Here is a 27,873-nt window from a genome sequence, read left to right as displayed (position 1 = left end):
AGAGGCTCAGCAGTGTCATCAGGGACCTTTCTTTGTGTTCTGCCTGCTCCATTACTGTCACCCCAAGTCTGGCTCCCTTTCCCTGGTGGTTGCTGGGTGACTGCCAGCAGCCCTGGGTCCGTGTGCAGGGAGGGTGAGGCCCTGTACCTGCCTCAACCAATAGACCAGCATTCGTGCTGAGCCAGTCCCTGAGGCCTGGGTAAGTGTCCTTCCTGAAGCATGGCTAGGGTGCAGGATACCCTTACCCTGGAACTTGCGGCAGCTTTGGCTCCTCCCCTGCTTCCTGTTAGAGGGCAGGTGGGTCTGGGCAAGCCATCTAAAGGTCAGCTGCGGTGTTGCTGTTCTTAGAGTTCATCATGTAATTTTGGGCTTTCTTAAAATTTCAATAGATAGCGAAACTGCTCAGCCATGTCCCCTCCAACTATCTATATTCAGCCACCCAGAGCCTGTAAAGTGACATTGGCTGGCCCACTTGATTTCTGCTTCTTAGTGCACTCACGCTGCCCATCTGGGCCCGTTATTTCCCCATGTTCTTTGAGGGAAGCCTTTGCCCTAACTTGATCATGTCCACTGGAAAGGGACATGAAGAAGTAAATGAAGCCCATCTTTCTTTTTCAATTCATCGAAGAGATCCTAAGGAAAACTTCCCATCAGGTAAAATGGAAAGGGAACCTCACGTTTCAGAGATGCACAGAACCCATCCCCTGGTGTTTTATGGTTCACTTTCTCTTAAATCTGGGCTCCAGAAGACAAGTTGCCCTAGCGTACAATGCCTGGAACCCCGTGACTGTGCGGAGCTGAGGTCTTTAGCACTGCTCGGGTACTTCCCAGTGCTGTTCTGGTTGTGTGGCATGTAATGACAGGGTGCTGTGGAGATCTCCGTCTGTGCCAGATGCACACGTGCTTAAATGCACGGCCGTGGGTGCTCCGAGGGCCACAGTGAGCCAGCAGCCGCTGCTGTCTGGACCATCACTAGGCCATGCAGGGTTCTGCTTGTGCTTTTTCCTGAGACCCTGAAGGAAAATAAGAATGAGGTTTTCCTTCAGGCTGAAGAACTTCTTGCATCTGGTCCTTTCTTCCTCTGAACTGCGCCTGCTCAGGGTCCAGTAGTTAACCTGCTGCTCTCTCCCGGGATCACTGCCAAGGGAATCATTTCCATGAACAGAGAAGCTTTGCCGTGGTTTACTTAGGATTGCTGTTGTTTGTTTGTTTGCCTATCACCTCATAGATATGCTTGCATTTCACTTATTGTTAGTGTTTAAAATCCCACCTAGCTGTGTTCAGTGTGACCGTTTTCTTTGTTCAACAGATTTGTTCTTGGCTCTTAAAGACTCTTGGTCATTTTCCAAAGTTAAACCTCTTGACTAGAGATGCTTTGTCCCCACTCAGGCATCCAGGAGGCATTCACACTTGCACTGTGGACAGTCTGGTGGACAGGACTATGAGGGCCAGCACAGGGTCCCTGCTGAGAGCCTGGGAGCTGTGGGCCCCAGCTGCATCCACGACAGTGTCCCTTTTCTGCAGCAGAGCCAGACCCATGGGGACAGTGGAGGGGTGGAGCAGGAGGAAATGAGCAGGGCCTGTGGGAGAAGGGTCTTTCTGCCCTCCTGCTGGAACTCAGGACGAAAAAAGAAGAGGCGGTAATTGTGTCATGCCTTTATTTACTCAGAATCCAGATGTGAAGGAGAGTGGAAAGAAATCGCATGGGCGCTCCCTCATAACCAACTTCGGAAAGCACAAGGTATGGAATAAGAGTGAGAATTCAGTGAATGTGAAGTTTCTGAAGGGTGGCAGGAGACCATTGTGGTGGCCTTGGTATTATAGGTGCAGCTCTCTTAAATAGGACCCAGAAAAGGGAAAGATAAAAATTCAAACTACCTTAAAACTGAAGAACATCTGTTATCAGGTTGCATCCTAGAGAAGAATGTTTTGAATGCACGTATCCAAGAAAGGAGTCTATCCTGAATATATAAACAGTCTCTACAAATCACTAAAAGGGACAGGCAAACTCATTTTGAAAAAATGGGTCAAAGGCCTCAACAGACGCTTCACACAAGCAGCTGTCCAGATGGCCAAGGGGAAGAGGTGCTCCCTTCTCAACCGTCTGGGAAATGCAAGTTTCAACCATGGTGCGATTCCACTCATGCCCGCAGGGCAAGGTGACACAAAGATGACAGCACCAAGTGCTAGTGGGAGGCCAGGAAACCAGGCTCTCTGCTTTGCCAGTGGGCGTGCGGGCTTATGAGACTCTCATGTTGCATAGCGTGTGCTGACGCTGCACCGCCATGTGGCAGTCCCACTGTCAGGCTTAGGTCTAGATACAGAACCCGTATTTATGGGGGCTTTATTTGTGATAAATAGTCCTGAGAGGAAGCAGGCCAACGTCCATCCACAGCAGAGTGGATGAGGGAGGGGCAACTTCACCTTAGGGAGTACTTGACAGCCATGAAAAGGACACTGTCTGCAACAGTTGATGATCTTCATAAGCACAAGGCCCAAGAGCACCACAGCTCAATTCCATGTGCAGGAGTTCAGAGCCAGGCAGGCCCCTGTGGGGTAGGATGAGGAGAGCCAGGGCCTCCTTGCTTCAGCCGAATCTGACGGTGAGTCGGAGGGTTGGGCTGCCTCTGGGGCAGGCGATGGTCCATGTCCCTGCAGGAGTGGCTTCCCTTTGTGCACTTATGACTGGTGTGTTCCTAAATGCATGTTACACATCATGGAAAAGGCAAAAAAATGTGCAAGAAATCAGTTATGGGATTGTGAACTGCAAGTTACATCCGGGGTTCCTGTGAGCCCATTTCTACTCCTGTAAGAAATGTCATACTGGGATTTCCTGCCCGTCAATGGGGTGATTTGTTAATGGGCTGGACAAATCAGTCAGGACAACCCCAAATTGAAAGCAGCCAAAATATTCATTCATAAAGACTATGTAAGCCACGATTCATTTGCATAATGGGCAATTATACAACCATTGAAAGATGATTTCTCTGAAGACCTCAACATGGAAACATTAAATAAAAAAGTAATATGAAAAATGGGTTTTTGGAAAAACCATTTTAGAAAAATGGGTTTGGGGAATAGCCAGTTTTGATGCATCAAAACTGAAAGTATGAAAAATATATCATCAGATCTCCAGATGTTATGTGTCATTGGTGATTCATTTCTCATTTCTGCTTTTTATTTTTTATAACAAAAACTACAGATTTATTATTGCAATACCTCAGATTACTAACTACAGATTGAATATCTCTATCTGAAATCCTTGCAACCAGAAACATTTTGGATTAAGGATTTGGGAGAGAGGATTTTGGGATACTTGCATATACATAATGAGGTATCTTGGGAATGGAACCCAAGTCTAAACAAGAAATCCATTCCTGTCTCACATACACTGTATACTCAAGGTCTTAAGGTGATTTTACTCAATATTTTCAGTGCCCCTGTGTTCTGGCTATGCCCCATCTTGTGGGGTCAGGTGTGGAATCTTCCACCTGTAGTGCCATGTCAGCATTCAGAACATTTCAGATTTTAGAGCATTTTTGATTTTTGGATTAGGGGAGCTTAACCTTTATGTGTAGAATTAGAGAATATTTCATTTCACTTTGTGTGTGTGTGTGTGTGTGTGTGTGTGTTACTAGGAATTGAATCCAGGGCCTGGCACATACTAAGCAAGAGATCTTTCACTAAGGTGCATCCCCGACCTATTTTTTAAAAATTTTTTAGACAGGGTCTTGCTAAGTTGCCCCAGCTGACCTTGTACTTGAAGTGCTCCTGAGACTTTTTCACTTCTGAAAACAACATATCATTAAGATTAAGATGATCTCCCAACATGGGTATGTAAGGGAGCACTTGAGCTATTGTAGTGTGAGGGTTTAGTACACCTGTCATGAGCGTGAAGGATCTGTGTGGACCCAGGACTGTGTGGATCAGTGTGAAGGGTACCATTTCCTCTTGCGTTGAAAACTTGTCTGTGTGGCTTACAGGACGGCCTCTGTGTCCTCTCACTCAGTTATCACAACAGTAATCCCATAAAACAGAAGTTGCCACGCCTGCCTTAGAGACACTGGAGGCAGCCAGGGAGGGCAGCTATCCAGAGCATGGCTGAGGGCCGAGCTGGACGCGAGAGTGGATGCTGCACATGGATACCCACGTCCAGATGTGCTCAGGCATAAATAACTGCAAGAACGTTCCAACCAAGCCAGCCTGTCCCTGTCAGTGTGGCCGTGGCTGAGTCCCCCATGTAGCCTCTTTTATTTGGTATGAGAAAATCTGGAAGCTGACATGGTCGTGGCATGTGGGATAGACTCCCTTCCAGGTGTCCAGAGCACTCTGAAGTTCTTACCTTTGTCTCTGGAAGCTTTTTTGGTTTTGATGGCAAAGTTTTCACAACTACTGGGTCCCTCTCCATCACTTGTACTGTGTGCTGCCTAAGGATTAGAGCTGTCCCTGAAGTGGCGGGGATGAAACCACATGGTACCCAAAAGGCTTTGTGTTTGAGCTCTGATCCGCCTAGAAGACCTTATGTCACATCTGGAGCTGTTCAGCCTGCATCCTGGGCCAGCAGTATTCACTGTGCTACTGGAAATAAAATGGGTCATGATCTCCAAAGAATAGTGTGACTTGGATGGTTGCTGGAGTGCACTGATCAAAGCCAGGGATGGTGACTATTCTTTTCTTTTTTCTTTCCTTTTTTTTCTTTTAATGCCCAAACTGCCTTTTATCATTAATCAATAGTGAGCTTCCTACATGAAACGACATTTCCCCCTTATAATTGTTTAACTATATATTGCAACTTTGACCCTCACCCTTGTAGAGAACTTCAAAATACATGACTGATTGATAAGGTTTTCCTAAGTCTTCAGTTTTATATGGCTTAGAAATTAGTTTTCTGAACACAAAATCCTCAGTCCTGCATCATTTTATTTATATATATATATATGGTTTATTATTTCATAGTGCTTATTAATTCACAGTGAAGCGAGCTGCAATATTTGGTCAGTTTTTTTCCCTCCAAGTTAGTGTGTAGGTGTGTGTTCGGTGCTGGGGACTGAACCCCAGGCCTTGCACATGCTAGGAAGCACTCTACCACCGAGCTAAACCCCAGCCCCTGTGTGTGTGTGTGTGTGTGTGTGTGTGTGTGTGTGTCTCCAGTCATTTTCCCTTATGCTGTAGATGCACCTCATTTGGTAAGTTTATTAAGTTTATTGTGATTATTTTTGACAGAAAACCTCAAAGTCACGGTCTAAATCCTACAGCACTGATGACGAGGAGGATGCTCAGCAGAATCCTGGCCAGCTATACAGGTAGGAGGCCCTCTATGCTGCTAGCTTGTTTGTGCAGTTGTGTGTGTCTGGAGGAGTAGATCCCAGGGCACGGTGCTCAGGTGAAAGGTGGAGGTCAACTGGATTCAAGGTAGCAGCACATGCAGGGAACCTGTCACCTGACCTGGCTTTTAATGAGGTGGTGATAAGTGCTAGCTGTGGCCACTGTAGGGGAAAGGCATCTTCAGAGAAGGGGGAATGGACATGAGTGGACAGGGGCTGCCACTGGAGACAAGGGGCATGACGGGTGCTAGGCTCACGTTCAGAGGCAGGGACCTGAGCTCGCCAGATGTCACGTTTCTATTCCTCCAAACTCTCACATGGGCAAGTAGAGGTCCTTGTTTATGTCTCTCTCTTAGGGACATTAGAATGATTAAGTGCATAGTGTAGTCAGCCTTGGCCCCGCAAAATAAGTGCTCAAAAATATTAGCTATCAGTTTTTAAAAATTATTATTGCCAATAATCTTTATGATGAGTGAAATGACCATATTTATAGAACCCAAATTGTGACATGATCTGATATGGGATTTCTTGGTGTTTCATTTATACAATAAGTTTCACGAAGGAATGCAAATTGTGTCATAGCCTGATAGAATGAATACATACATGAATGTCTGTATCTTTATTTTGAAAGTTGAAATTAGAAGCACAGGGACCCATAGATATGAAACTTTAGTGCTGAATTAGACTATATATTTGAGCTCCATCAGAATATCTATACATAAAATAGTAACTAATGAGTAAGGCCAGAGAAAGCGTGTGTGATCCTACGAGTGTGTTCCCTGAGGGAACAGAAATCAGCTACTAGTAAAGGATAAAGGCAAATAGCATTACCTTCCAGAAGACCTCTGCTATAAATGTTCTTGAACAGAGGAGTGAGGAAAGCTTACCTCTGAAACACAGCCAGGGGAGGGACAGTGTTGAGCCACACCAGTCGTGATGTTGACCTGAGACATCATGGTGGACATCACCTGGAGTCATGCCACATGCTGCTCTTGAGTCAGTTGTGGAGTTGCCCATTATAGCTGCCAGAGCCCGAGCATCTCTGGTGGTGTCCCTTTGGGACTCCATTAACCTGGTCTACTCCCGGAATAAAGACTAAAAAGAGCCTCCCTTGATGCAGAATGCATACATGAGGTGTCTGGGAGGTGTCTTGTAAGTTCTAATCATGACCTCACATAGTTTTAAGAAAGTTAAAGAATATGATGAAACCAGACACAGTGGTGCACACCTGCAATTCCAGCAGCCTGGGAAGCTGAGGCAGGATAATCTCAAGTTCAAAGCCAACCTCAGCAACTTAGAGAGGTCTAACTTAGCAAGACCTTGTCTCAAAATAAAAAATTAAAAACCGGTTGGGGATGTGGCTCCGTGGCTGAATGTCCCTGGGTTCAATCTTGGGTACCCAAAAAGAAAAAAGAAAAAAATATATGAAAAAAAGTATAAAGAAAAAAAAAGACTTGTAATTACATGTTTATAAGGCCATCACCATGAAAATGGCTGCGCCTTCCCTTTTAGGCATATCATCTTTGGCCCACAGTGCAGGGTTTCTGTTGCCTTCCCTGCAGTTGCCCCCAGGTGTGTGGGGTGGAGGGTCCAAGCTCTTCACAATAGAACCCCCCAGTGTAAGGGAAGCCGGTGTGAATGGCAGAGCCGCGGGTAACACATCGTAGGACATGTGGTGGAAGGGGCACCCAGCTGGGATACGCTGGGTTCTCCTCCCGGCTCCACCAGGACCAGGCAAGGTCCTTATTTGTTCTCTTAAGTAGAGAAAGTGGGGGAGCCCATAGTTGAGCCTTTGCAGCTCTAACATGTCCCGGATCGCGGGTGTGTGCTCCACAGGCTGGGCCGCAGGAGGAAGACCATGAAGCTGTGCCGGGAGCTCTCCGACCTGGTGGTCTACACAAACTCCGTGGCTGCCCAGGACATAGTGGACGACGGTAAGGATGGAGAGTTTTCATTCCACTCTGTGGAAACACTCTTGACCTTTCTTTGTCAATTCTGAATTAATTCTTTGCTAATCCTATCACCGCTGCACATTCCTGGGACTGTGTAGAATCTGATCTGAGTGTCGGGAAAATGATTGCTGATATAGTTCTGAGCTCCCGTGGAGGGCTGTCTTGATAATGGTGGTGCCTGATTGACACGCAGGCAGGCAGAGAAGGTTCCCACAGGGCCAAGGAGGATTTCAGTATTATGAAAAGATCAGTGTGTGAGGGCAGGGCCTTTCCCTGACGGTGGAGAGACCCAGCCTGGAAGAACAGGTCATAAGATGGCTGTTCTGAGTGTGAGTGACCAGAAGAGGTAACAAATTAATTGGCTAAACTAGCACTTTGGAAGGCCCTGCATTTTTTCACTGAAAGTTTTGACTTTGATCAAAGTAGTTTAATCCATAGACTGAAGTTTTCACACAAAGCAGAAACTTCAGTAGGACCGACTCTTTTTTTTTCAATTTCGCAGTTGCCATATTGAGCTGAGAAATTCTAGTCACAGCCTTCTCTCACCCTTGATTTGCCTTCTGCTTGCTTCTTTCCTTTGTCTTCTATTCCATGGAGTTATGGAATGCATATTGAAATAACCTACGGCCACTTGGTGCTTCAAACTAATTTTGATTTTAGTGAAAATGGAATGTAGATCAGAGTCTCCAGTTTCTCAGCAGCTCAGTGGTGAGGCTTGGGTCCCCGAAATCTTCAGGATTCATCATCTATGACTTCTTCTGTGCTGTGCTCCATGAGTCTGTCTTTTTCTATTTGAAGAATAGAAATTGTCTTTCTTCCTCTTGGAGTTGATTCCTTCTTCAGATGGTGACAGCTATTCAAGATTTAATTGATTTCACATGTGAGATTATGAGAAACCTTAAGATTCTCAGCAAGTGAATATACATTTTTAAAATTGCCCACAGCTCAAAAATAAACTCAGTTGAATGAAGTTAAAGGTACATTTGGCTTAGAGAATGAATCTTTCAGGTAATTGCCTTTGGGAAACATAAACCTATTGGCTGAATGGAAAATAATCTTTGGTACTGTTTAGCTCTTAAACTTCAGCTGTTTTTGTCTTTTTTTTTTTTTAAGCCACAAAATGAGCAATAGATAATGTGTAGCTTATCCTTGTGCAAAATGACACAATTCTGTTAGTAACCCTGAGGACAGCAGGTACCTGAGGGGCCATGTGTGCCAACAAACATGTCCAATCTAGCTGTGGTTCAGGCCCACTTGGCTCGGCAATGCCAGAGTTCATCTCCTGGTTTCAAGGACCTTCTATCTTGGTCCAGTTGTGGGCACGTGTGGGTTTCCCTCTGGCCTGCTCTTTTCCAGCAGGCCCAGAAGACATAGGAGTGGTCAGTTTAGGGATGGGGTTTGGAGATTTGTGAAGGAGCGGTGATAGGGCACGGTAAACACGGTTCAGAATGTGGGCTTGAGAAGAAAGGGTGGGGTATATGTGGAGGTTTACTTCATCATGACCCCCAAACTTGAAGTGCCCTCAACCCCAACCTTCCATGATAGTCAACACAGAGACCTTGGAAAAGGTGGCACCTGGTTTCACCTGTCTTGTTTTCATTTTATAAGCCTGGCTAAGTGGATGATCATCCTTGTTTCTGAAACTGTGTTTCTTTTCAGTGCCCTTTGATCGCCCTTTCTCCATTATTATTTCTTGCTTCCAAATTCTATTCAAATCAGCTTTAAACCTCAACTTTGATTTTTTCCTTGATGGTCTTTTTCCTTTACTTTCTCAGACCCTGGATGTTATCAGTTAGGGCATGTTTCACACGTGCCTTTTAAATGAATGTCCACGGTTATCAGGAATAAGTTAGGAACGTAGTTTTATTTCTCCATTGTGGTCTTTATCTGTTTGAGTCATGCATCTAGAAATAGTTATTCTTTCTTACCTCTCATGCTAACCAGGTAGCCATGTGTTACTGGAAGATGGACCCAGATATGGACAGGTGCCTTCCAAGTGCACAGTTCTGATTTGGCCTTAAATTGGCAAAAGAGTCAGAGGAATGGAATTTTATGGGTCTTTCTTAGCCAGGAATCCTTTCTACCCTGGTGTTAAATGAATCGACTTTGGTCTAAAATTGCCTTCATGGATGATTTAATTTTGTCCTGTGGTTTCTCCATGTGTAGTGAGTGAACTGCATCCTCACGTGATATGCAAACAGACTGTAACCTACCATTGTGACAGTAGCCAAGTCTTGGCCAGTCATAGTGGTGACCGCTCACATGACAGACGAGAGCTGTACTACCTGGGCTGCCTGCCTCAGTTGCCTTTCTGTGTGTCACATTCTTTACTCTGACTCTAACCAGACCTGCCCATGAGGTGGGTGGGGTGGCTGAGCCTGGTCTGATTTTGGGGGGTGCCACCATGTGTGAATTGTTCCTTGCAGCTAGACTCTGTTGAATTTAGTAAGACTAAGGTTCTTCACGGAGCAGAGGGAGTCTGCCTTTTCACTGCTTTCTGTGAACACTGAAATTGTAGTCTTTTGTAAGGGATGCTTATTTTCTGCAGTTCTCACTTTTCTATTTTCTTTATTGAAAACCACCAGGAACCACGGGAAATGTGTTATCCTTCAGTGAAACGAGAGCGCATCAGGTGGTTCAGCAGAAATCCGAGCAGTTCATGATCTACAACCAAAAGCAGCTCACGAGGATCTACCCCTCAGCCTACCGCATTGACTCCAGTAACTTCAACCCTCTGCCCTACTGGAATGCGGGCTGCCAGCTAGGTGCGTGCCTCTAGAGCCGCGCTCTGTGCTCTGACTGCCACCCGCCTTACCTAACTCTCTCAAACTTTGAACTTGCACAGTGGCACTCAACTACCAGTCCGAAGGGCGAATGATGCAGTTGAACCGCGCCAAGTTCAAGACCAATGGCAACTGCGGCTACGTCCTCAAGCCCCAGCAAATGTGCAAAGGTGGGCGTGAACTTCAGCTGTGTCTCTCAGTGCAGGTGAACTCTGTCAAAGGATGCCCTCGTGAGACCCCAGTGTTGTGCAACACAGCTTCAAAAATTATTTTTATTTCTAATTGGCATGTAGTAATTGTACATGTTGATGGGGTGCAGCATTATGTAATGATTCGATGAGGGTACTTGGCATATCTGCCTCCTCAGACTTATTTCTTTGTGTTGAGAACATTCAAAATCGTCTCCTAGCTATTTTGAAATATGTTGCCAACATGGTTGTCCTGCTGTGCTGTATAGAACATGAGAGGGCTCCTCTTCCTGTGCATCCTGGTGGCACTGCAGTCATGGCTTCCTATTGGGCCATCAGAGCCTCTGGGGCATGGGTTTTGATGAGACCCAGCTGGCACAGCCTCTGGCACAAGCTGAGCCCCAGATATGTGATGACTCCATTGTCCCAGGACACACTCATGACTTGCGCATATTGGTTCTTTGTTTTGCGAGCTTGACTCTGTGTATTTCCTCCCACTGACTGGCCTCCGCTTCTCTTGGCCTAGGTACTTTCAACCCTTTCTCTGGCGATCCACTTCCTGCCAACCCCAAAAAGCAGCTCATCCTGAAAGTGATCAGTGGACAGCAGCTGCCCAAGCCTCCAGACTCTATGTTCGGAGACCGCGGTGAGGTGAGCCGGGGGGCCCTGAGTGTCCGAGGGCTCGTGGTGAGATTGTTCCATCCTGTTGGTGTTTCCTCTGAAACGTAGTTGGGCGTGTGTGCACAGCTGTGTTCATAGGTGGGCGCCGGCCTCAGCTCCTCTGGTGTGGACACACTGGCACGTCACACAGTGCCTGCTGGACCGTGCCTATGTTGGGGGCTTGAGTCCCTGATAGCCAGCTCTCCCGGGGTTCAAGACTGACCCTGGCAATGATGACAGGTGCAGAGGACGGTTTCATTCCTGACAGAGCCACCATCCAAGAACCAGTCCATCCTCTCACACTTCTCACCTCCTGCCAGCCACGTGCGGCACCTCTGTGGTCCAGTGGAAATGCTGCCCTCTGTGACCACAGCCTCCTTCCCCAGGGTCACAGGCTCACAGCTGATCCTGGCCTTCTTGGCCCATCTTCTCCCCACCTGTTGGCCCTTCCTGTGCTAGAGTCCTTCCTCCCAGGGCTGGTCCATCACTCCAGCTGTGCTCCGTACACAGGGGTGTGCATGTGTCCCTGTCGCATGATGGCTGTAATTCTTCAGGGTAGATGCCATGAAGTGCTAGAGCTGGGTCATATGATGGGTCCATGCCTTGTCTTTTGAGGAACCGCCGTGCTGATTTCCAGAGTGGTTGTGCTAATTTGCAATCCCACCAGCTGTGTTACAGTGCTCCTTTTCCTCCACATCTTCTCCAGCATATTGTTTGTATTCTTGAGGGCTGCCATTCTAACTGGAGTCAGATGAAATCTCAGTGTGGTTTTGATTCACATTTCCCCGATTGCTACAGATGTTGAACAGTTTTTCATGTTTGTTGGCCATGTCTTTTCTTCTTTTGAGAAGTGTCTCTTTAGTTCATTTGCCCATGTATAGATTGGAATTTCGGGTCTTGGCGGTTAAGTTCTCTGAGTTCTTTGGTGTCTTCTAGATATTAATCCCCTATCTGAGGATCTCCCATTCTCTAGACTCTGTTCATGCTTTTGTCTCCTGCTGTGCAGAAGCGTTTTGATTTGATGCCATTCTGTTATTGCCTGAGCCTTAGGAGGCTGTGATTGGTTGGCCCCTCTGCTTTGAGCCTCTGTTGAGGCTGCATGTCTTGGTGGGAGGACTGGCATAAGGACACTGCTCACCTTATCAGGAGGAAACCAAAAGGAAGAGGAGGAGCAAGGACAGCCCCCTGCCAGGGAACACTTCAGTGACCTAAGGACCTGCCCCAAAGTCCTCTTCAAGGGTCCCACCATCTCCCTACAGCGTCTCCCTGGGGACCAAGCTCTAAACACTGGGGCCTTTGTGGGACAGTTATCCCACTTGTAGCACACATCTCTGCAGCCACCGGCTCTGGGGACTTCTACCTCTGGAGTCTCCCCAGCCTTGCTCCCTTTTTCTGGGTCCAGTGTTGTGGGGGTCTCACCTGATTACAGGGGATGAGGTAGACGTGGCTCTCAGGCTCACAGACGTGGAAGCTGAAGCTCACGGTCACAGGACACACCCAAGCCAGCACCAGAGCCCCCATCTTAGGCAGTAGGTGGCTCTCCAGGCCTGCGGTGCTGGATTCTTAGGCCAGAGATGTTTTCGTTAGGTCCTCCAGAATCCCAGCAGCCAGGTTACCACGAAGCTCGGTTCAAGGGAAAACATGGTGGTATGAAAAACAAGTCATAGACGAAGAGTGAACTATGATCCTGTGTTTAGTAAATGAAAAGGACTGTGCCTAGCCTAGTCCCCTTGTTTCCTGTCATGGCTCAGCCCTTGGTCCCCGCAACGGCTACCCTTGGATTCCCACAACAGCACTCTCCGAGCTCCTAAATGCTCCTGTGCGTCCAGGGCACTCCCTGTTAGGCCTTCCCAGGGCAGTTCCCCCTGGTCTTGGGTCTTTGTTTCCTCCCTGCTCATCGCCCAGGACCTACCCCACAGAGGAGCACTCACAGAAGACCAGCAAGCAGCCTCCTACCTGGACGGAGGGTGTGCAGCAGATGAGATGCGCATACGTGTTTAAACTTTAACCTTTTTAATCTTAATACTTTTAAGTTTACATTAAAATACACAATCAATTTAACTTCTTTAAGGCATATATATATATATATATATATATATATATATATATATATATATATATATATAAATGGACAGCTTAATGGGTTTCTAAGGCACCCAGGTCAAGAGTACATCCGGGGCCTAGGAAGCCCCCACCCACCTCCCACCTTGGCATCTCCCCCAACCCCATAGTGAACGCCAGCCCCATGGCAACAGAGCGGGTTTGCCTACTGACAACTTGATGTAAACGGATTCTCATTTACGTCTGACTTCCCACCATTATGTCCACAAGGCAGTATTTTGTTCTGTTTTTAAATTTTTGTGTAACATTATTGAATGGCTATTCCACAGTGAGTCATCTCCCATGGTACATCCAAGTGGCTTCCAATGCTCCACTGTTAGGGATACAGCCACCAAGAGCATCTGTCCTTGGGGAAACCTCTTTTCTCTTGGGTATGGATCCTGGGCTGAAATTGTAGGTTCATGGGTAGAGTGTATGCAACGTTGGCAAATATCACCTAACAATGATTTAGCATCCTTTCTGTTATTCCTGCCTCCTGTATCTGCTTCTGCTACACCTAGCAACTGCCTAGTAAAATTAGTTACTGTTGAGATGTGGACATTATAGCCAATATTCCCAAAATAACGAGCCCTCAGGTCGACGTGTATTTATTTTTTAAGTTGTAGATGGGCACAATATCTTTATTTATTACTTATTTATTTTGATGTGGTGCTGAGGCCCAAATCCAGGGCCTCACCCCCATGAGGCAAACACGCCACCACTAGCTACAGCCCCAGCCTGACATGTATTGTTTTTAACGATACTTTCTTTGCACTCATAGATCATCGACCCGTTTGTTGAGGTTGAGATTATCGGACTGCCAGTAGACTGCTGTAAAGATCAGACTCGCGTGGTGGACGACAATGGTAAGGGGAAGACCTGGGCTGGCCCATGGCAAGAATGTTCTAGAACTAGAATCTTCCTGGAAAGAGAAAATTCTTCCTGTTTAGTAGAGCAGCACATTCCTAGGACCTGCAATTGCCATTGTTTAGTTTGTGGGGATGTGAAGCTAAAGATAAGCTCAGCGTGTGCTGGGGAGCTTACTTCCCCAATGTGTGCTGTGGCCGTTGGGCCACGTTTTTCTCATAAAGAGTTTTTCTCTTTGTAGTCTAAAATTTTATGTGTTTGTTCATCCATTGGGTAAACATTTTACATACCTATTTTTTCTCAATCTTTAGTTGTTAATATGCTAAAATAATTTTTAAACCACGTTCATCAAAACATTTGAGGAATTTGTGGTTCATCAGGAGACCTTGATGGGTGGCAGTTAAGAGCAGGTCACACTTCTTATTTATCAAGTAACATGCTTAAGAAAGCCATCTTCCTATACTGTATTTTCCTACCAGTGCTCAATAAATTATTCTTTCTTTTCTTAGTCACAGATGTAATTGAGAGGTCATTACAAAGTCAACAAAAAGAGAATCTCCTCTATTGTTCAGGAGGAGCCTCTCAGTGATTTTTAGCCTATAATTATTTCATTAGCTTGAGGATTTTTTTATAGGGCAAAGTGGTTGATACCTCCTGAATACGTACATTTAACAAGACATATTTCCACTTTTTAGGAAGGAAAACCAGAAACTATTTAATAGAGTACTTAAATTTCTATTGGTTTTTATAATTATCTGAGAAGATTTCACCAACAAATAAATGTATTTTTGCCTTTTAGTATTTGTCATAGTCTGTTTTCTATTGCTATAACAAAATGCCTGAGCCTCATTACCTGAAGAGGTTTGTTTAGCTCACAAATTTGGAGACTGAAAGTCCAAATAGCAAAAGAGTTCCTTTGGCTGAGTCATATGGCAGGAACACATCGGAGAAGTAGGAGATGATAGGGGAGCACAGGAAGTAGGAGAGCAGGGCAGGGCCAGGCTTGTTTTTTCATACCAGCCTTCTGGGTTGCTGACCGAGGTCCCATAGGAACAACATCAGATTTTCCCCAGGGCAATACCCCCAGTGATCTGATGACCTTTCTCCAAGCCCCACTTCTTAGATATCACCATTCTGGGGACCACAGATCCTACCCAGCCACTCTTTGAGGGTTGCTGTAGGAATGAAGGGGGACAGTATATGTGTAACAATGTTAACTGCAAAGCAACTCATGCGAAGGTCTTTGGGGGTTACTATGTGGGAGAGAAGCCTCATCTCTTGGGAGGAAACATTCTTTTTTGTTTTTGCTAAAATATTCTCAGATCACTGTTACAATTTCGGAACTTACTGAAGCATTCTGAATATTAAAGTGCTTCCCCTACAGTTGGGCATCAGAGATTAATGGAATTGATATGATCATTTACAGGCAATTTTCTTACCCATTATTTTCTGGCAGTGGGGTCAACTCCGAGGCTTGGCTTCGGTAGGACATCCTGGAATGGCTTGGTCATCTTCACGGCTCTAATAACCATTGCAAGCAATTTTCAGTGTCTGCTCTGCAGACATGCTGCCGCTCGTTTCCAGGAAAGCCCTCAGCTGTTCTGATTTCTCTCTTCCTGTTTCTCTGAGGATTTAACCCTGTGTGGGAAGAAACCCTGACATTTACAGTGCACATGCCGGAAATAGCTTTGGTGCGGTTCCTGGTATGGGATCACGATCCCATTGGGCGAGACTTTGTGGGACAAAGGACTGTGACCTTCAGCAGCTTAGTGCCCGGTAGGTATGAGTGGCCTTTTCTCTCTGTACTGACCATTCCTTTTTCTCTGGAAGATTTAACATGGGACCTGGTTTACAGGACCTATGGTGTATGTGTCATGAAATAACTGTGACTGTTACTGTGCTTCACAAAATGTAAAGAACTTCAGTCAAGTTCCAGGAAAGCCAAATGCAAGTTCCACTAAGAGGTGACAACTCTCTTTGCTTTTCTTAGGCTATCGGCATGTCTATTTGGAAGGACTCACAGAAGCATCCATATTTGTTCACATAACAATCAATGAAATCTATGGAAAGGTGAGAAAGACCCTGGGTCTTAAAGCCACAGTAACGTGGTCCTGAACAAAGTCACCGACTGGCAGATTGCACCAGAGGAACATGCACATTTGACAAGCTGCTCTTTAATGGAAAACGGTGGGGAAGCCCAGCAAACCCAGCCTGCTGTCCCAGCCCTATCCCCACCCGCCCTTGCTATCTCCACTGTTCAGGGGCAGGTGTTCATTCCTTACACCTGAGGGCCCTGTTGAATTCTCAGGTAATCAGTCAAATGGTAAATTTTATTGAATTTCATTTTAATCCTTAGAAAGCCCCAGGCAGCTGCAGGGGGCAATGTTTAGTCTCTTGATGCCTCACCTGTGCACACTGGGCTGGGACCTTGGCCAGTCCTAGGCAGGATGCGTTCACTTGATGCTGGTGTTAACTGAAAACCTAAAAATTGTAAATGGATTTGAAACCATTCACAGTACTTAAAAGAACCCAGGAGTATATTTTAGTTTTCTCCGGCTGCTGCTGTCCTCATTTGCAGAGGGAAATTGAGGCCTGCAGATTGACAGGCAGTTCCCTGGGTCGTGCCCAGTGATGGAGGCCTGGTGTGGTGGATTTTCAAGCCCAGACGGGACTTGGAGGGATTGAAAGAGCACCGGCTAGAGCCGTGGTGTGTCCAGTGCTCCTCTTTACAGAAAGCGTGGCCTGCTACTGCTCAGAGGCCCCCATGGCTTCTGTTACCCTGTAAGACTGTCCACACTGCTGCGTGTCATGACTACGCAGCAGTGTGGCTAGTCTTACTATCACTGTGACAAAACCCAAGGGAGGAAACGCTGGGAGAAGGGTTGAAGGAAGCCTGCGCGTTATCTCCCTTGTCTCCTGGTTTTGTCTTCTGGAGTGAGCGCAGACCATGTTCTGTTGTGTCTCTGTTCTTCCCTGCAGTGGAGCCCTCTGATCCTCAACCCCAGTTACACTATATTGCACTTTCTAGGAGCCACCAAGGTAGTTGCTCCGCATGGTCTTTGTTCTTGCGGGCCTGTTTCTCTCTGGGCAGTCACGTGGCATGCTTCCTCACGTCACTCCATCTTCCCGCTTCCCACTTTGAAACACGCATCTGTTGCTTCAGGGCAGCTGACGTCTGTGGCAGGCTGTTCACTGTGGGAACCTTCCCACCCGCATCTCTGGGCAGGAGGCTCCTGGGAGAGGTTGGTGGTGAGGCTGGAGGCTGCCTCCCCCACAGATGTGAGGCTGGCGGGATGTGCATGCCCGTGTGCATACCTGCTGTGAGCGGCTGTCTTCTTGGTTTGAGTTTCCTTCAGTGGCTGTAAAACCTCATTTTGTGTTCATTTTTCATGGAGATGTCATTTCAAAAGCGAGTGGTTGGTGTGATCACATGTGCTGACTTTCTGGTGGGTCCTTTTGTGTCTTCAGAACAGGCAGCTGCAGGGCCTGAAGGGGCTGTTCAATAAGAATCCCAGGCACACCTCTTCAGAGAGCAGCTCCCATTACGTTCGGAAACGATCGATTGGAGACAGAATCCTGCGTCGCACGGCCAGCGCCCCAGCCAAAGGCAGGAAGAAGAGCAAGATGGGCTTCCAGGAAGTGGTGGAGATCAAGGACTCGGTGTCAGAGGCCACAAGAGAGCAGGACGGCATCCTGAGGAGGACCACACGGAGCTTGCAAGCCCGCCCTGTCTCTATGCCCGTGGACAAAAGTCTCCTGGGGGCTTTGTCGTTGTCTGCATCCGAAACGACCAAAGACCCTGATGGGAAAGACAACTCTCTGGGTAAGAGACTTTGGTTTCTCTCCCTGCATTTCAGCCTCTATTCCATCATGACAGGGTTGACATTCTGTAGACAAAGTGCAGTATACTGAAAAGTAGATGATTTGGTATGTTTCACACTTTGGGGAGGACAGTGGTAAAAGTGCTATGACCCCCTCACCTCAAGCCCTACAATAGCATTGCCATTTGATATTGACAATGAAGGCCAGGGGGGCCATCACGTGTTGGCCTGGAGGTTGCGGGTCTGTGATAGAGGGAGGCAACACCTCCAGGTGGTACCATAGTTACTGGTGGTTCTGAGGTTGAATAGAACTATATTGACTTCTGAGGTTGAATATGGTTGTATTACTTTCCCCACCACATACACATTTCTGTGATTGAAAGTGTTTATGGGGAAAGAAAACAAGATGGTAAAAGCAAGCTAACTCCTCACTTAAAATCTTAGCTTCCTCCAGAGATGTTTGAAGCAATGTTTTCTTGGATCTTACCTCCCTGGTCTTGGGTATTGACCAAGATGGAGGCCTGACTATGGCTCCGGCCTGGTCATAGGCTCCACAAGCATAAGGGTCAGGCACTACCATATTTTCCTTAATTTGAATGTATTACAGATTCATCTCCAGAACTCGATAAAGAGTGTTCACTGTATTTCAAGGTGACAAAGAGCTCTTGACTTGTGTCTGTGACTCTCTGTCCCATTCTACGTAACTTAAGGGCCAAAATTACATCCATCTGATGTCTCTGGAACAAATATATTTTAGTTAAATCAGAATTGTCTCACACAAGCAGACAGTGATACTTGATTACTTTAGCAAACTTTGCTCTTATCAAATTAGTTTTAATGGTCTGTTTTCTCATTTTACTTATGTCAGTTTTTATTGTAAGATATTCAAGGGAGAAAAACCAATTCTTGAACCATTTATTTGAAGGAGAAAAAGGGAGTTTAAATGTTTGAAGTTTTGCTAGAGCAGAGTCAGAGAAGAGATGAAATATGTCCTGTAAACTTTATTTCAAAGCCCTATCTTTAGGAAGATAAAATTGTGCTCAATAGAAATGGGTAATATTTTACCTTGTTTATACTACAATTGAGATGTTAATACCATTTAGGTGAGTTAGAAAGCAACATTTCAAAATAGTTATATAACTTAGTCTTATCTATTGAGCTTATGACAATCTGGAGCAATTCCTAGTCATTCAGTGATTCAAGTTGTATTGTAGCAAAAAAGTGAATACAGAATGCCAGACATTATTGTATCCCTCTGCAAAAGCTACAGTGACCATCTCTGAACAGTGACATCCTGGGATATTTAATTGTTTATAATTTGGGGGGTTTAGAAATTTTTATGATAAAGAATTTCTCAGGAAAATATTCAGTAAGAAGTTAAATTCTCTCTTGTATATGGTGACTCTAAAAGTCTTAGAAGGCATTAAGAAAGTGTGATCAAGCTGGGTGTAGTGGTGCATACCTGTCATCCCCATGGCTCTGGAGGCTAAGGCAGGAGGATCGTGAGTTCAAAGCCAGCCTCAACAACTTAGTGAGGCCCTAGCAGCATAGTGAGCCCCTGACTCAAAATAAAAAAGGGCCAGGAATGTGGCTCAGTGGTTAAGTACCCCTGGGTTCAATCCCTGGTGCCCTCCTCTCCACCAAAATAGAAAGTCTGGATGAAGTATAATCACTCACTTAATGTTGTCTTGGCCATAAGGAGGTCCCAGGTTACTGTGAACTGTGGTTTTTACCATTTTCCTTTCTGTGCCTGACATCTTCCTACCATTCTTAAGGGAGAACACCATATAATATCTGCTTACTAGAAATAAAAATATGACCAACAAAATATCAGATATTAGTAATGACATAGAATTGATGGACACTTCCTTATCTTTATGACAGATCCTCATAGCTTCCTGCATTTACTGTACCTTCCACTTGTCTTAGAAATTAATGGGCTAAATTACATCTTTTGCCAAGGTGGTTTTTAAATGTTGCTGTTTGTGACTCTGTGCTGATACAGGTGTGACTTTGAAAGCTTATAGCTTCTTGCTTACAGGTACTGCAATGCTTTCTTTAACAGAGCTGTCTTGTTCTGTTTTTATTGCCATGCTTCTGTGTAGTACAAATCTGAATAGGAAGCACCAGAAGGTAATCCTCACCGTGAGAGTACGGTAACTCATTGACGTGTCTTGGACAATGCATATTACATCCCTGGCTGATGTAATAGACATTCAAAAGGAAGCGGCAGCGAGTTCCTATCAGTATATTTTCCATGTATCCATCACACAGACACTGTTGCAAGCCTATGCAATCCATACTGATATTGTCACAGTGTAACAGATTTACATTCTTCATTTGTCCGTCTCAAGACAAACGTGAGTGTTTGCAAGTCGTACATAAAGTGATACGTGTCTCCTAAAATGTTTTTTGTTTCATTCAGCAGAGGATAAGGACGGCAGAAGAAAGGGGAAGGCAAATATAAAAGACCCACATTTTCCAAATTTCAACAAAAAGTTGTCCTCCTCCTCCAGTGCTCTCCTTCACAAAGACACCAGCCAAGGGGCCGCCACTGTTTCTGCTGCCCATGTGTCTGTCACAGGAGAGCAGCTAGGCGCACAGGATCCCACATGTGGGAGAAGCAAATCAAGTCTGACAAGAGATGGACAGGAGAGCCACTGTCCTAGCAAGTCCCTCTCCCCAAGGCAGCGTTTGGCTCCAGATCCTGCCATTCACTCATCACAAGACGAGCGTGGCAATGTGTGTGGCGTGAAAAACAGGGGAAGAGTGGACACGGTGGGCCTCAGGGAGAGGAGAAGCACGCTGCGTGGGAGCACCCTGTCGCAAAGCACCCTGGAGATCAAGAGCCTGGAGGGCGACCGGGGTGGGGGCAGGGCCGCAACCTCCTTTTCTCTGTCGGATGTCTCCGCGCTCTGTTCTGATGTCCCCGAGTTACACTCAACTGCCATTCTGCAGGAGAGTGACATTTCCCATCTTATTGATAATGTCACTTTAACAAACGACAATGAGCCAGGCAGTTCCATCTCAGCCCTGATTGGCCAGTTTGATGAGTCCAGTAATCAGACTACCTTCACAGCAGCATCCCATCTTCCCAACACCAGCCTGACGTCAGGCCAAACTCCCCAGGGCCTCAAAACACCCTTCCAGCCTGGGTTTTGCAGGGGAAAGCCCACGTCGTCCTTCCTGTGCTCATCTCCTGAGCTGATCGCCTTCCCGGGGCCTGAGATCACCAGACTGGCGACAATTGCTTGTGAGGCAGCAGGTGCTCCAGTCTCTAAAGCTAAACCAGAGGATGACCTTGCTGGTACAACCAGGACAAGGGCCATGGAGGGCAAGCTGCTTGGGTCCCCTGACGCTCCTCATGGCTGGTTACCAAGAAGTCCCACTGGAAGAGAAGACTGGGGACCACTGAAGAGCTTCAGCCCTGTCCTTTCCCCTGATCTGACGTTGGGAGATGTAATAGGCGACCCCACTCTCTGTGTGAATTCTGGAGAGAGCAGCCTTGTGGAAATTGATGGGGAGCCCGAAGTCCTGTCTCCAACAATCTATGAAAGTAGGAGAGAGGAAACAGGTCAATTGGCTTCCCCATTAGAACTGAAGTACAGTCAGGGTGTGGTGGAGCACTGTCAGAGAGGTCTGAGAAATGGCTACTGCAAAGAGACTGTCCACCCTTCTGTCCCTGAAATAGTCAACCATATTCAAGAGGTCAAAAATCGAAGTCTTTCTTGTCTAACCTACCAGGGTGCTGGCTTTATTCATAACTGTTTCTCAAATTCAGATGCAAAAATGAACCCTGTCTGGGTGTCCCAGCCACCCAGTGTTCAAGATGTGCATGCCCCTGTGTCCCAGCAGTCAGCACGTCCACCTATGCCTGCTTCAAAGTTGCCAAGTCCTTGCAAATCCAAAAGTCTGGGGGATTTAACATCAGAGGACATTGCCTGCAATTTCGAGAGCAAGTATCAGTGCATTAGCAAGAGTTTCATTACAACTGGCATTAGAGATAAGAATAGCATAACCGTGAAGGCAGAGTCCTTGGGGCCTTCCGATGCACTCACGGAGCAGCTCCGGAAGCTGGTGTCCTTTGAGCAAGAAGACGGCTGCCAGGTGCTGTATTCTAAGCAGGACTCCAGTGCGTTTCCCAGAGCCTTGGTCAGAAAACTGTCATCCAGAAGTCAGAGCCGAGTGCGCAACATTGCCAGCCGTGCCAAGGAGAAGCAGGAAGCCAGCAGGCAGAGGGTGGTGAGCCCCAGTGGCCACCCAGGGGGCGGAGTGCTGCTCCGGAGCAAGCCTGCAGCCCCCGCCCCGGCCGGGAACCGCCACTCCACAGGCTCCTACATCGCAGGATACCTGCGCAGTGCCCATGGGGGCGACCTGGAGGGCCGTGGCATCCCTGAGGGGGCCTGCTCGGCTCTGCGCCACGGCTACGTGGACCAGTTTTGTTCAGATAGTTCTGTTTTGCAGACTGAGCCAAGCAATGACGATAAACCAGAGATTTATTTTCTTTTGAGACTGTGAATTCCACAAAGCTGCATTTCCAATGTTTACAGGTGTCCTGCAGAACGTTAGCGTGTTCACCTCTGTGATCCCTGGCTTTGAAATGACTTTCCAGTGTATTTTTAAACTTGTACCTTGGTCTCCACTTGACTTCCTATGTCCCCCTGTGTGTGGGTTTGTACGTAGACTCCCTGACGTTCTGGGGTACCTAGGCGCTGCCCACCCTCAGGTGTTGTGAACTGTGCCCTGTGAGATGCGTGCATGCCCTAGATGTGAACCCCCAGCAGCCTGGCTACAGTGTGCTTGTGACTCCCAAAATGCCCTTCCTGTGTCCTCAGATTGTGTCAGATGTCTGTTTTACTCTCTTAACTGTTGAGTTGGTTGAGACTGTGAACTACAAAGGGATGATTCTTTGTTCAAAGCCATTATCATTTTTCTTTCTACATTGAGAAACCCAGATACATTTTTATAATTCAGTTAAAAGAAGTTTAAAAGAGTTCCCTTTGTCTTTTAAGACTTCCTCACCCCAACCAGAAGAAGAATTCAAAGAGGGCATGGCTGCTCCCAAGCCCCTCCCCCTTAGAATATGCTGGAAGACAGCAAAACTTCTGTATATAGGGACAAAATGGTTTGTTTTACAAAAATTTTGTTACATATTTTTGCTAACAGCTTTGTATGTAACAAGAACCCCGTTGCCAAGCTCTTTGTCATACTTATGAATTTTCTGATAAGTTATAGATTGCAAATAATGGCTTCCAGAATGAGGGACTTCCATCAGATTGAATACAATAGTAGCACAAATCGAACACTTCCTCAAAGCTTTCAAGAAAAAAATTCTCATAATAAAATCCAAGTGAATAGATTATTAGGAAAAAAAAGATCCTTTTCCCTTCAGTAAACCAAGTAACTCTATTTTAGTACTGACTTACATTATTTTCACTGTGAATCCATTTTTTAAAATTGCATGTTCAAATGTCCTTCTTTGTTTTTTTGTAACATTACTGCAATGATGTTCTTCCTGGAATTCATGAAAATATGATTAAAAGTTAGCAGATTTTTAAATACTTGGTGTTTGTTGTTGTTTTGTTTTTACAGTTGAAGTTGACGTGATAGTGTTGAGAGGGGACCCAGAGCACCAAAGGGGACATACTTTCCTTCCTGTGTCTTTGTAGCAGCATAGAGAACTTTCACTACAGAGCACAGTGTTAAGCAGTAGTTTAAGTGTTTCCATTATGTTTTGAAGAACGTATTTGTAGGTCAAGAGTCCTTTTGCATTTGGTATTGCCATTGCAAGGTAGTGGTGGCCATGATGGTGGGTCGGTGGGGGGGCACATGGGGAAGTGGGGAGAGATGCTGTCCTTGGCACATCTAGTATCTGGCACGTTGTGATGGGGGAGTCAGTTGAGGGAGAGCACAGACCCCCACTGGTTTTCCTCGAGTTGGTCATTTATTTGAACAGGCACTGGGGAGCTGCTTGGGACAAGAATGTCTTGGAGAGGAAGAGAGACTCACTGCTATGCCCTTAGTGAGCCCTCGAGTTTTGTCTGGTGGGGGGGGGGGGGTTCTGAGCCCCTAAACTTCAATCTTTAGGTCTTGTTCCTAAAGTATCTTTATTTTAGAAGAGATTGACATAAAGTTGTTGAAATTCATTTGCAAAGGAACAGAATTTAACTGCTTTTTCTGATTCAATGGAGACTCTGTTTTTAAAAAGTAAAATAAAACAGAAAGAAAAGAAATCTAGTTTACATTGGGATGCCAACCCAGCCTCAAAGTGATCATCACATATGTGGTTGGGGCCACATGGCAGGGGTGTCAGACCAATTCTGCGTCCATGTCTGCCTGTCACCCACACATGTGGCTTTCTTCTCCTGATCTCACGTAGGAAGGGAAGTGATTCCATGCTAATCCTCTGGGGATGAGCTAGAGGAGCAAGGAAGTTGAAATTTTAATAAAAGCATTGGATGTTCGGATTAGACTCATTAGGATTTTCACTTGTTTGAAGAATGGATATGGGACTCGCCCAGTCCCTAGGACACCACAAAAGTGAGATCTCAATCAAGGTATTAACAGGGCTTCTACTGGTTGTACTTTGAGAGCTCTGAGCCCAGGGAGCCACTGTTCTCAGTGGGGTCTGATTCAGGTGAACCCGTGGAGTTCCAGAGCTTCCTCCTGTGCCTCCTCTCGGGGCTGGAAGAGCTGCCTGCAGCAGAAGCAATGTCCATGGAGGACAGAAGCAAAGTTTTCCAGTGTAAATATGACCATCTTTTCCCACTGAAGATGGCTGCATGGGCCCCTGTCCCTTACGGAGTCACGTCCCTAAACTTGCACACGGGGTCTTGGTTTGGTGCCCTTACCTGGCTTCTGCAGCCTGGTGGCTTCTGCAGCCTGATTGCTCCTGCCTTGGTCTGCATGTTTCTTCTTTACCCTCTGCGTTCTTCAAGGGCCACCCCAGAGGATCCCGTTCCATAGGGAGCCCTCCCTGGTCATCACCTCCTCTTCCCCAGTGGCACCCAACATTCAGAATTGCTCAGTCCTCTTTGGGGTCCTCCACTGCAGCTGGAAAGCCTCAGATTCCACTCCATTATCAGTCCGCTTGCGTGTCTGCCTCCTGACTAGACTTCGTCCCTCCCAGGCCAGTGCCCGTGCATGTGCCCTTTTCCTGGCTAAAGACATAGCTGGTATCTATGTGCATTTGGTGAATGTCTAAAAAAATTGATGAATAAAGAAATTTAGGGAAAATGAAAGAAAAAAAATAGCACGCTGATATCTTGATTAGTTACATGCCTGGAAGGAGAAGAAGCACAAGATCTTGCCCCCAGTAGTTTTGTGGGTAACAACTGAATTTATATCTTCATATTTTCCTCTGGTCTCCAAGTCTGTTTCCACCTCCCTTTTAATTTAGTGTCTACTTAGTAATTTATGAGTAACAGAAACTGATATTTGTACAACATTCTGCAGTATAAAGAGGCTATTAAATACAGTGCATCTCATTCAGTCTTTACAATATTGAAAGATTTTGTTACCCTTGTTTTATAGATTCTGAAAATGAGTCTCCATAAGTTTGTGATTTGCCCAGGATCATATGGGCAGGTAGGAAAGAGCTGAGCAAGGTTATTCCAGCTCCTATATGAGTCCTCTTTTCCCTGCATAACATTGCTTTTTCTGAAGACTTCTAATAAGCATTTAGTTAGCATCTGCTCTGGGCCAGGTACTCAGCTGGGTGTTAGGATTATGACAAGAAGGACTCGTCTTTGTGAAGCCACTGGCTGGTGGAGGTACTGAGAAATAAGATACTGGTGTTGATACAAACATCCAAACAGAAACATAGCACATATGGTCGCTGAAAATATGGGGAGGAGAGAGACATGTTGCTATGTATATGACACCCATGCACCACTCATTTTTTGAACTAAAATAGCTAAGATCTTAATCCAGGGTCATTGAGAAAGTGCCTACAACAAAATCTAACATGTTGACAGGTCATTGGGGGTGAGGAGGCATGTCCAAGGAAAGAGGACCATCAAGGGGATGGGTGACTGAGGTGACCACCGCTTTACAGCAAAGCCAGGCAGCTGTTGGGGGGTGCAGTAACCTCCAGAGAAGCCGGGTGAGATGGTCCTGGTGTCCTCTCCTCCTCCTTCCCCTGGTGGCATGGTCCATCCTATGACGCCAGCTCCTGTCTCCCCAGGCTGTGTGTGGCCTTCCATCAGCTACTGGGAGAGGAGCCCCTGGCCAGATCACCATCTTGTCAGCTCAGGGGAGGCTGTATCTGGGGACCCTCCATGTGCAGCAGCAGCAGCATCTGGGACCCAGTGGCTGTAGGAACAGCAGAGTGGCTGCAAGCCTGGCAGAGGACCCTAAGTTTCAGGCCCAGTAGGGGCGAGAGGACCTGGATGCAACTGTATCTCTCGGGTCAGTCTGATTTGGTCCTCTGGTGTCCCAGATCTTTCATGAGAACAAGATACTTTCACTACTTCCTCAAGAGGGACGGCACTGGGCCAGTCCTTCCAGGTAGGGGTCAGGCTCAGCCTTTCTGGAAGCCGTGCCAACCAGCTCAAGTCCCCAGTGCTGCGGCTGGTCTTTGTCCCAGTTGATACCCACCATCCCCTCCTCTTCACCCATCAGCTCTCCCACACCCTTGGCCAACACATTTGTGGCTCTACATGGTTTTCCCAGTGGCTTGACTCAGTCCCTCATCTGTGACGGAGTGAAACCAGCTGTAGTTTGGATTTTTTTTTTTTTAGAGCATTATAGGTTGGTTCATTTTGGCAAATCATACATGCATGGAACCCGATTTCAGTCCCCATCCCCTCTTTTTACCTTCTCTCTGCCCTCCCCCTGTTCTTTGTTAACATAGTTTGCATCTTGAATGTCCCCCAGGGGTCTCTGTATTGAAGGCTTGGTGCCTGCCTATCACGCTATGGGGAGCTGGTGGAACTCTGAGGAGGTGGGCCTTGGTGGAAGGCAGTGAGGTCATCTGGGTTCCCTTGAAGGGGACTGTGGGCCCAGTCCCTTCCTCTGTCTTTTTACTTCCCAGCGGCCATGAGGTGCCGTGAGGCCTCTTCCACCCTCATTCCCACTATCATATGCTGTGCAACCACAGGACCAAAATGACTGGGCCCAGTGGCCATGGAAACCTCTGAAACTGTGAGCCAAAATAAACCTTTCCTCCTTGTAAGTTGATTTATCTCAGGTACTTTGTCATAGCAATGGGAGGCTGACACAGACCCTTGGTTGTTTTTCCTTGCAGATGACAGTTGCTGTGAGTGCCCATCTAGGACCCCCATAAGGAACAGATCACCAAGCAGTACTTCCGCAAGTCCTATATGCCATGCAAACTTATTTTTGCTCCTAGCAACAACTCAGCTACAGCTCCTCATGACAATCAGTCTCAAATAAACCCCCAGTACAGAAATTCTGCTCTTGGCTGGGCACTGTGGTGCACGCCTATAATCTCAGTAGCTCAAGAGGCTGAGTCAGGAGGATCAAAGCCAGCTCAAAGCCAGCCTTACAACTTAGTGAGACCCTCAGCAGCTTAGCAAGACCTTGTCTCCACATAAAAAATAAAAAGGGTTGGGGATGTGGCTCACTGGTTAAACACCCCTGGGTCCAACCCCTGGTTTAAAAAAAAAAAAGTTCTGTTCTTGCTTGGAGGCATTCCAGCAACACAGTTGCAATCTTCTGTTCAGGGGAACACTTGGTGTGTTTTCTAGGAACCAGGATCTATAGGCAGCCACACAGGACTGGAGGGAGGGTGTGCTAGCACCTGTCGTGGTGGGTTCTGGAGGGGCTTGCCCTAGCTCCGCCCTTGGGCCCTGGAGCCCTGTCCTTTCCATCTGCTGTGGGATCTGAGCTTGACGCTGTGTCCTGAGCCCATTGTGTGAGCAGTGGGTTGACCAAGGAGAGAGGCCAGTCGACATCCAGAGGATTCATTAAGAGCCCCCTTGCCATCTTGCGCATTTAATGAATTTCTGGAGAAGCCCAGTATGTCTCACCAGATGTCTTCATTGGATTCAAGGGCGTCCCTTCTCCATCAGATGTTTGTGGGGACTTTCTGTGGCTCCACAGCTGTGAACTGAGGCAGTGGCACCAGTCAGTGCTTCACATCTCAGGGGCCATATGAAGGTCCAAGCCAATAAACCATTTTTTTTTTGTATATTCAGAACGTTGTGAATCTTTTT

The 27,873-nt window shown here is 46.6% G+C and overlaps 1 protein-coding gene across 3 annotated transcripts in view; it reads left to right on the top strand.

Annotated features, from left to right (window-relative positions):
- Nucleotides 1-22,213, top strand: part of Plch1 (phospholipase C eta 1) — a 156,646-nt gene extending 134,433 nt beyond the window's left edge. The window contains exons 12-23 of one of the 3 annotated variants that reach the window (XM_027933730.2): nt 1,670-1,741; nt 5,224-5,303; nt 7,161-7,258; nt 9,862-10,041; nt 10,122-10,229; nt 10,774-10,898; nt 13,789-13,873; nt 15,504-15,650; nt 15,865-15,944; nt 16,854-16,913; nt 17,343-17,697; nt 20,121-22,213. In XM_027933730.2, coding sequence (XP_027789531.2) covers nt 1,670-1,741; nt 5,224-5,303; nt 7,161-7,258; nt 9,862-10,041; nt 10,122-10,229; nt 10,774-10,898; nt 13,789-13,873; nt 15,504-15,650; nt 15,865-15,944; nt 16,854-16,913; nt 17,343-17,697; nt 20,121-22,213 — 3,483 coding nt within the window. The remainder of the gene's footprint in view (nt 1-1,669; nt 1,742-5,223; nt 5,304-7,160; nt 7,259-9,861; nt 10,042-10,121; nt 10,230-10,773; nt 10,899-13,788; nt 13,874-15,503; nt 15,651-15,864; nt 15,945-16,853; nt 16,914-17,342; nt 17,698-20,120) is intronic. The other 2 variants (XM_027933733.2, XM_027933731.2) reach the window with 2 other exon arrangements.
- The last annotated feature ends 5,660 nt before the right edge of the window (nt 22,214-27,873 follow it).

Source organism: Marmota flaviventris, chromosome 8 (genome assembly GCF_047511675.1).
Source record: "Marmota flaviventris isolate mMarFla1 chromosome 8, mMarFla1.hap1, whole genome shotgun sequence".
NCBI classification, from domain to species: Eukaryota; Metazoa; Chordata; class Mammalia; order Rodentia; family Sciuridae; genus Marmota; species Marmota flaviventris.
Note: the sequence above shows the minus strand (reverse complement) of the source record. Positions and strands in the feature narration are given on the sequence as shown.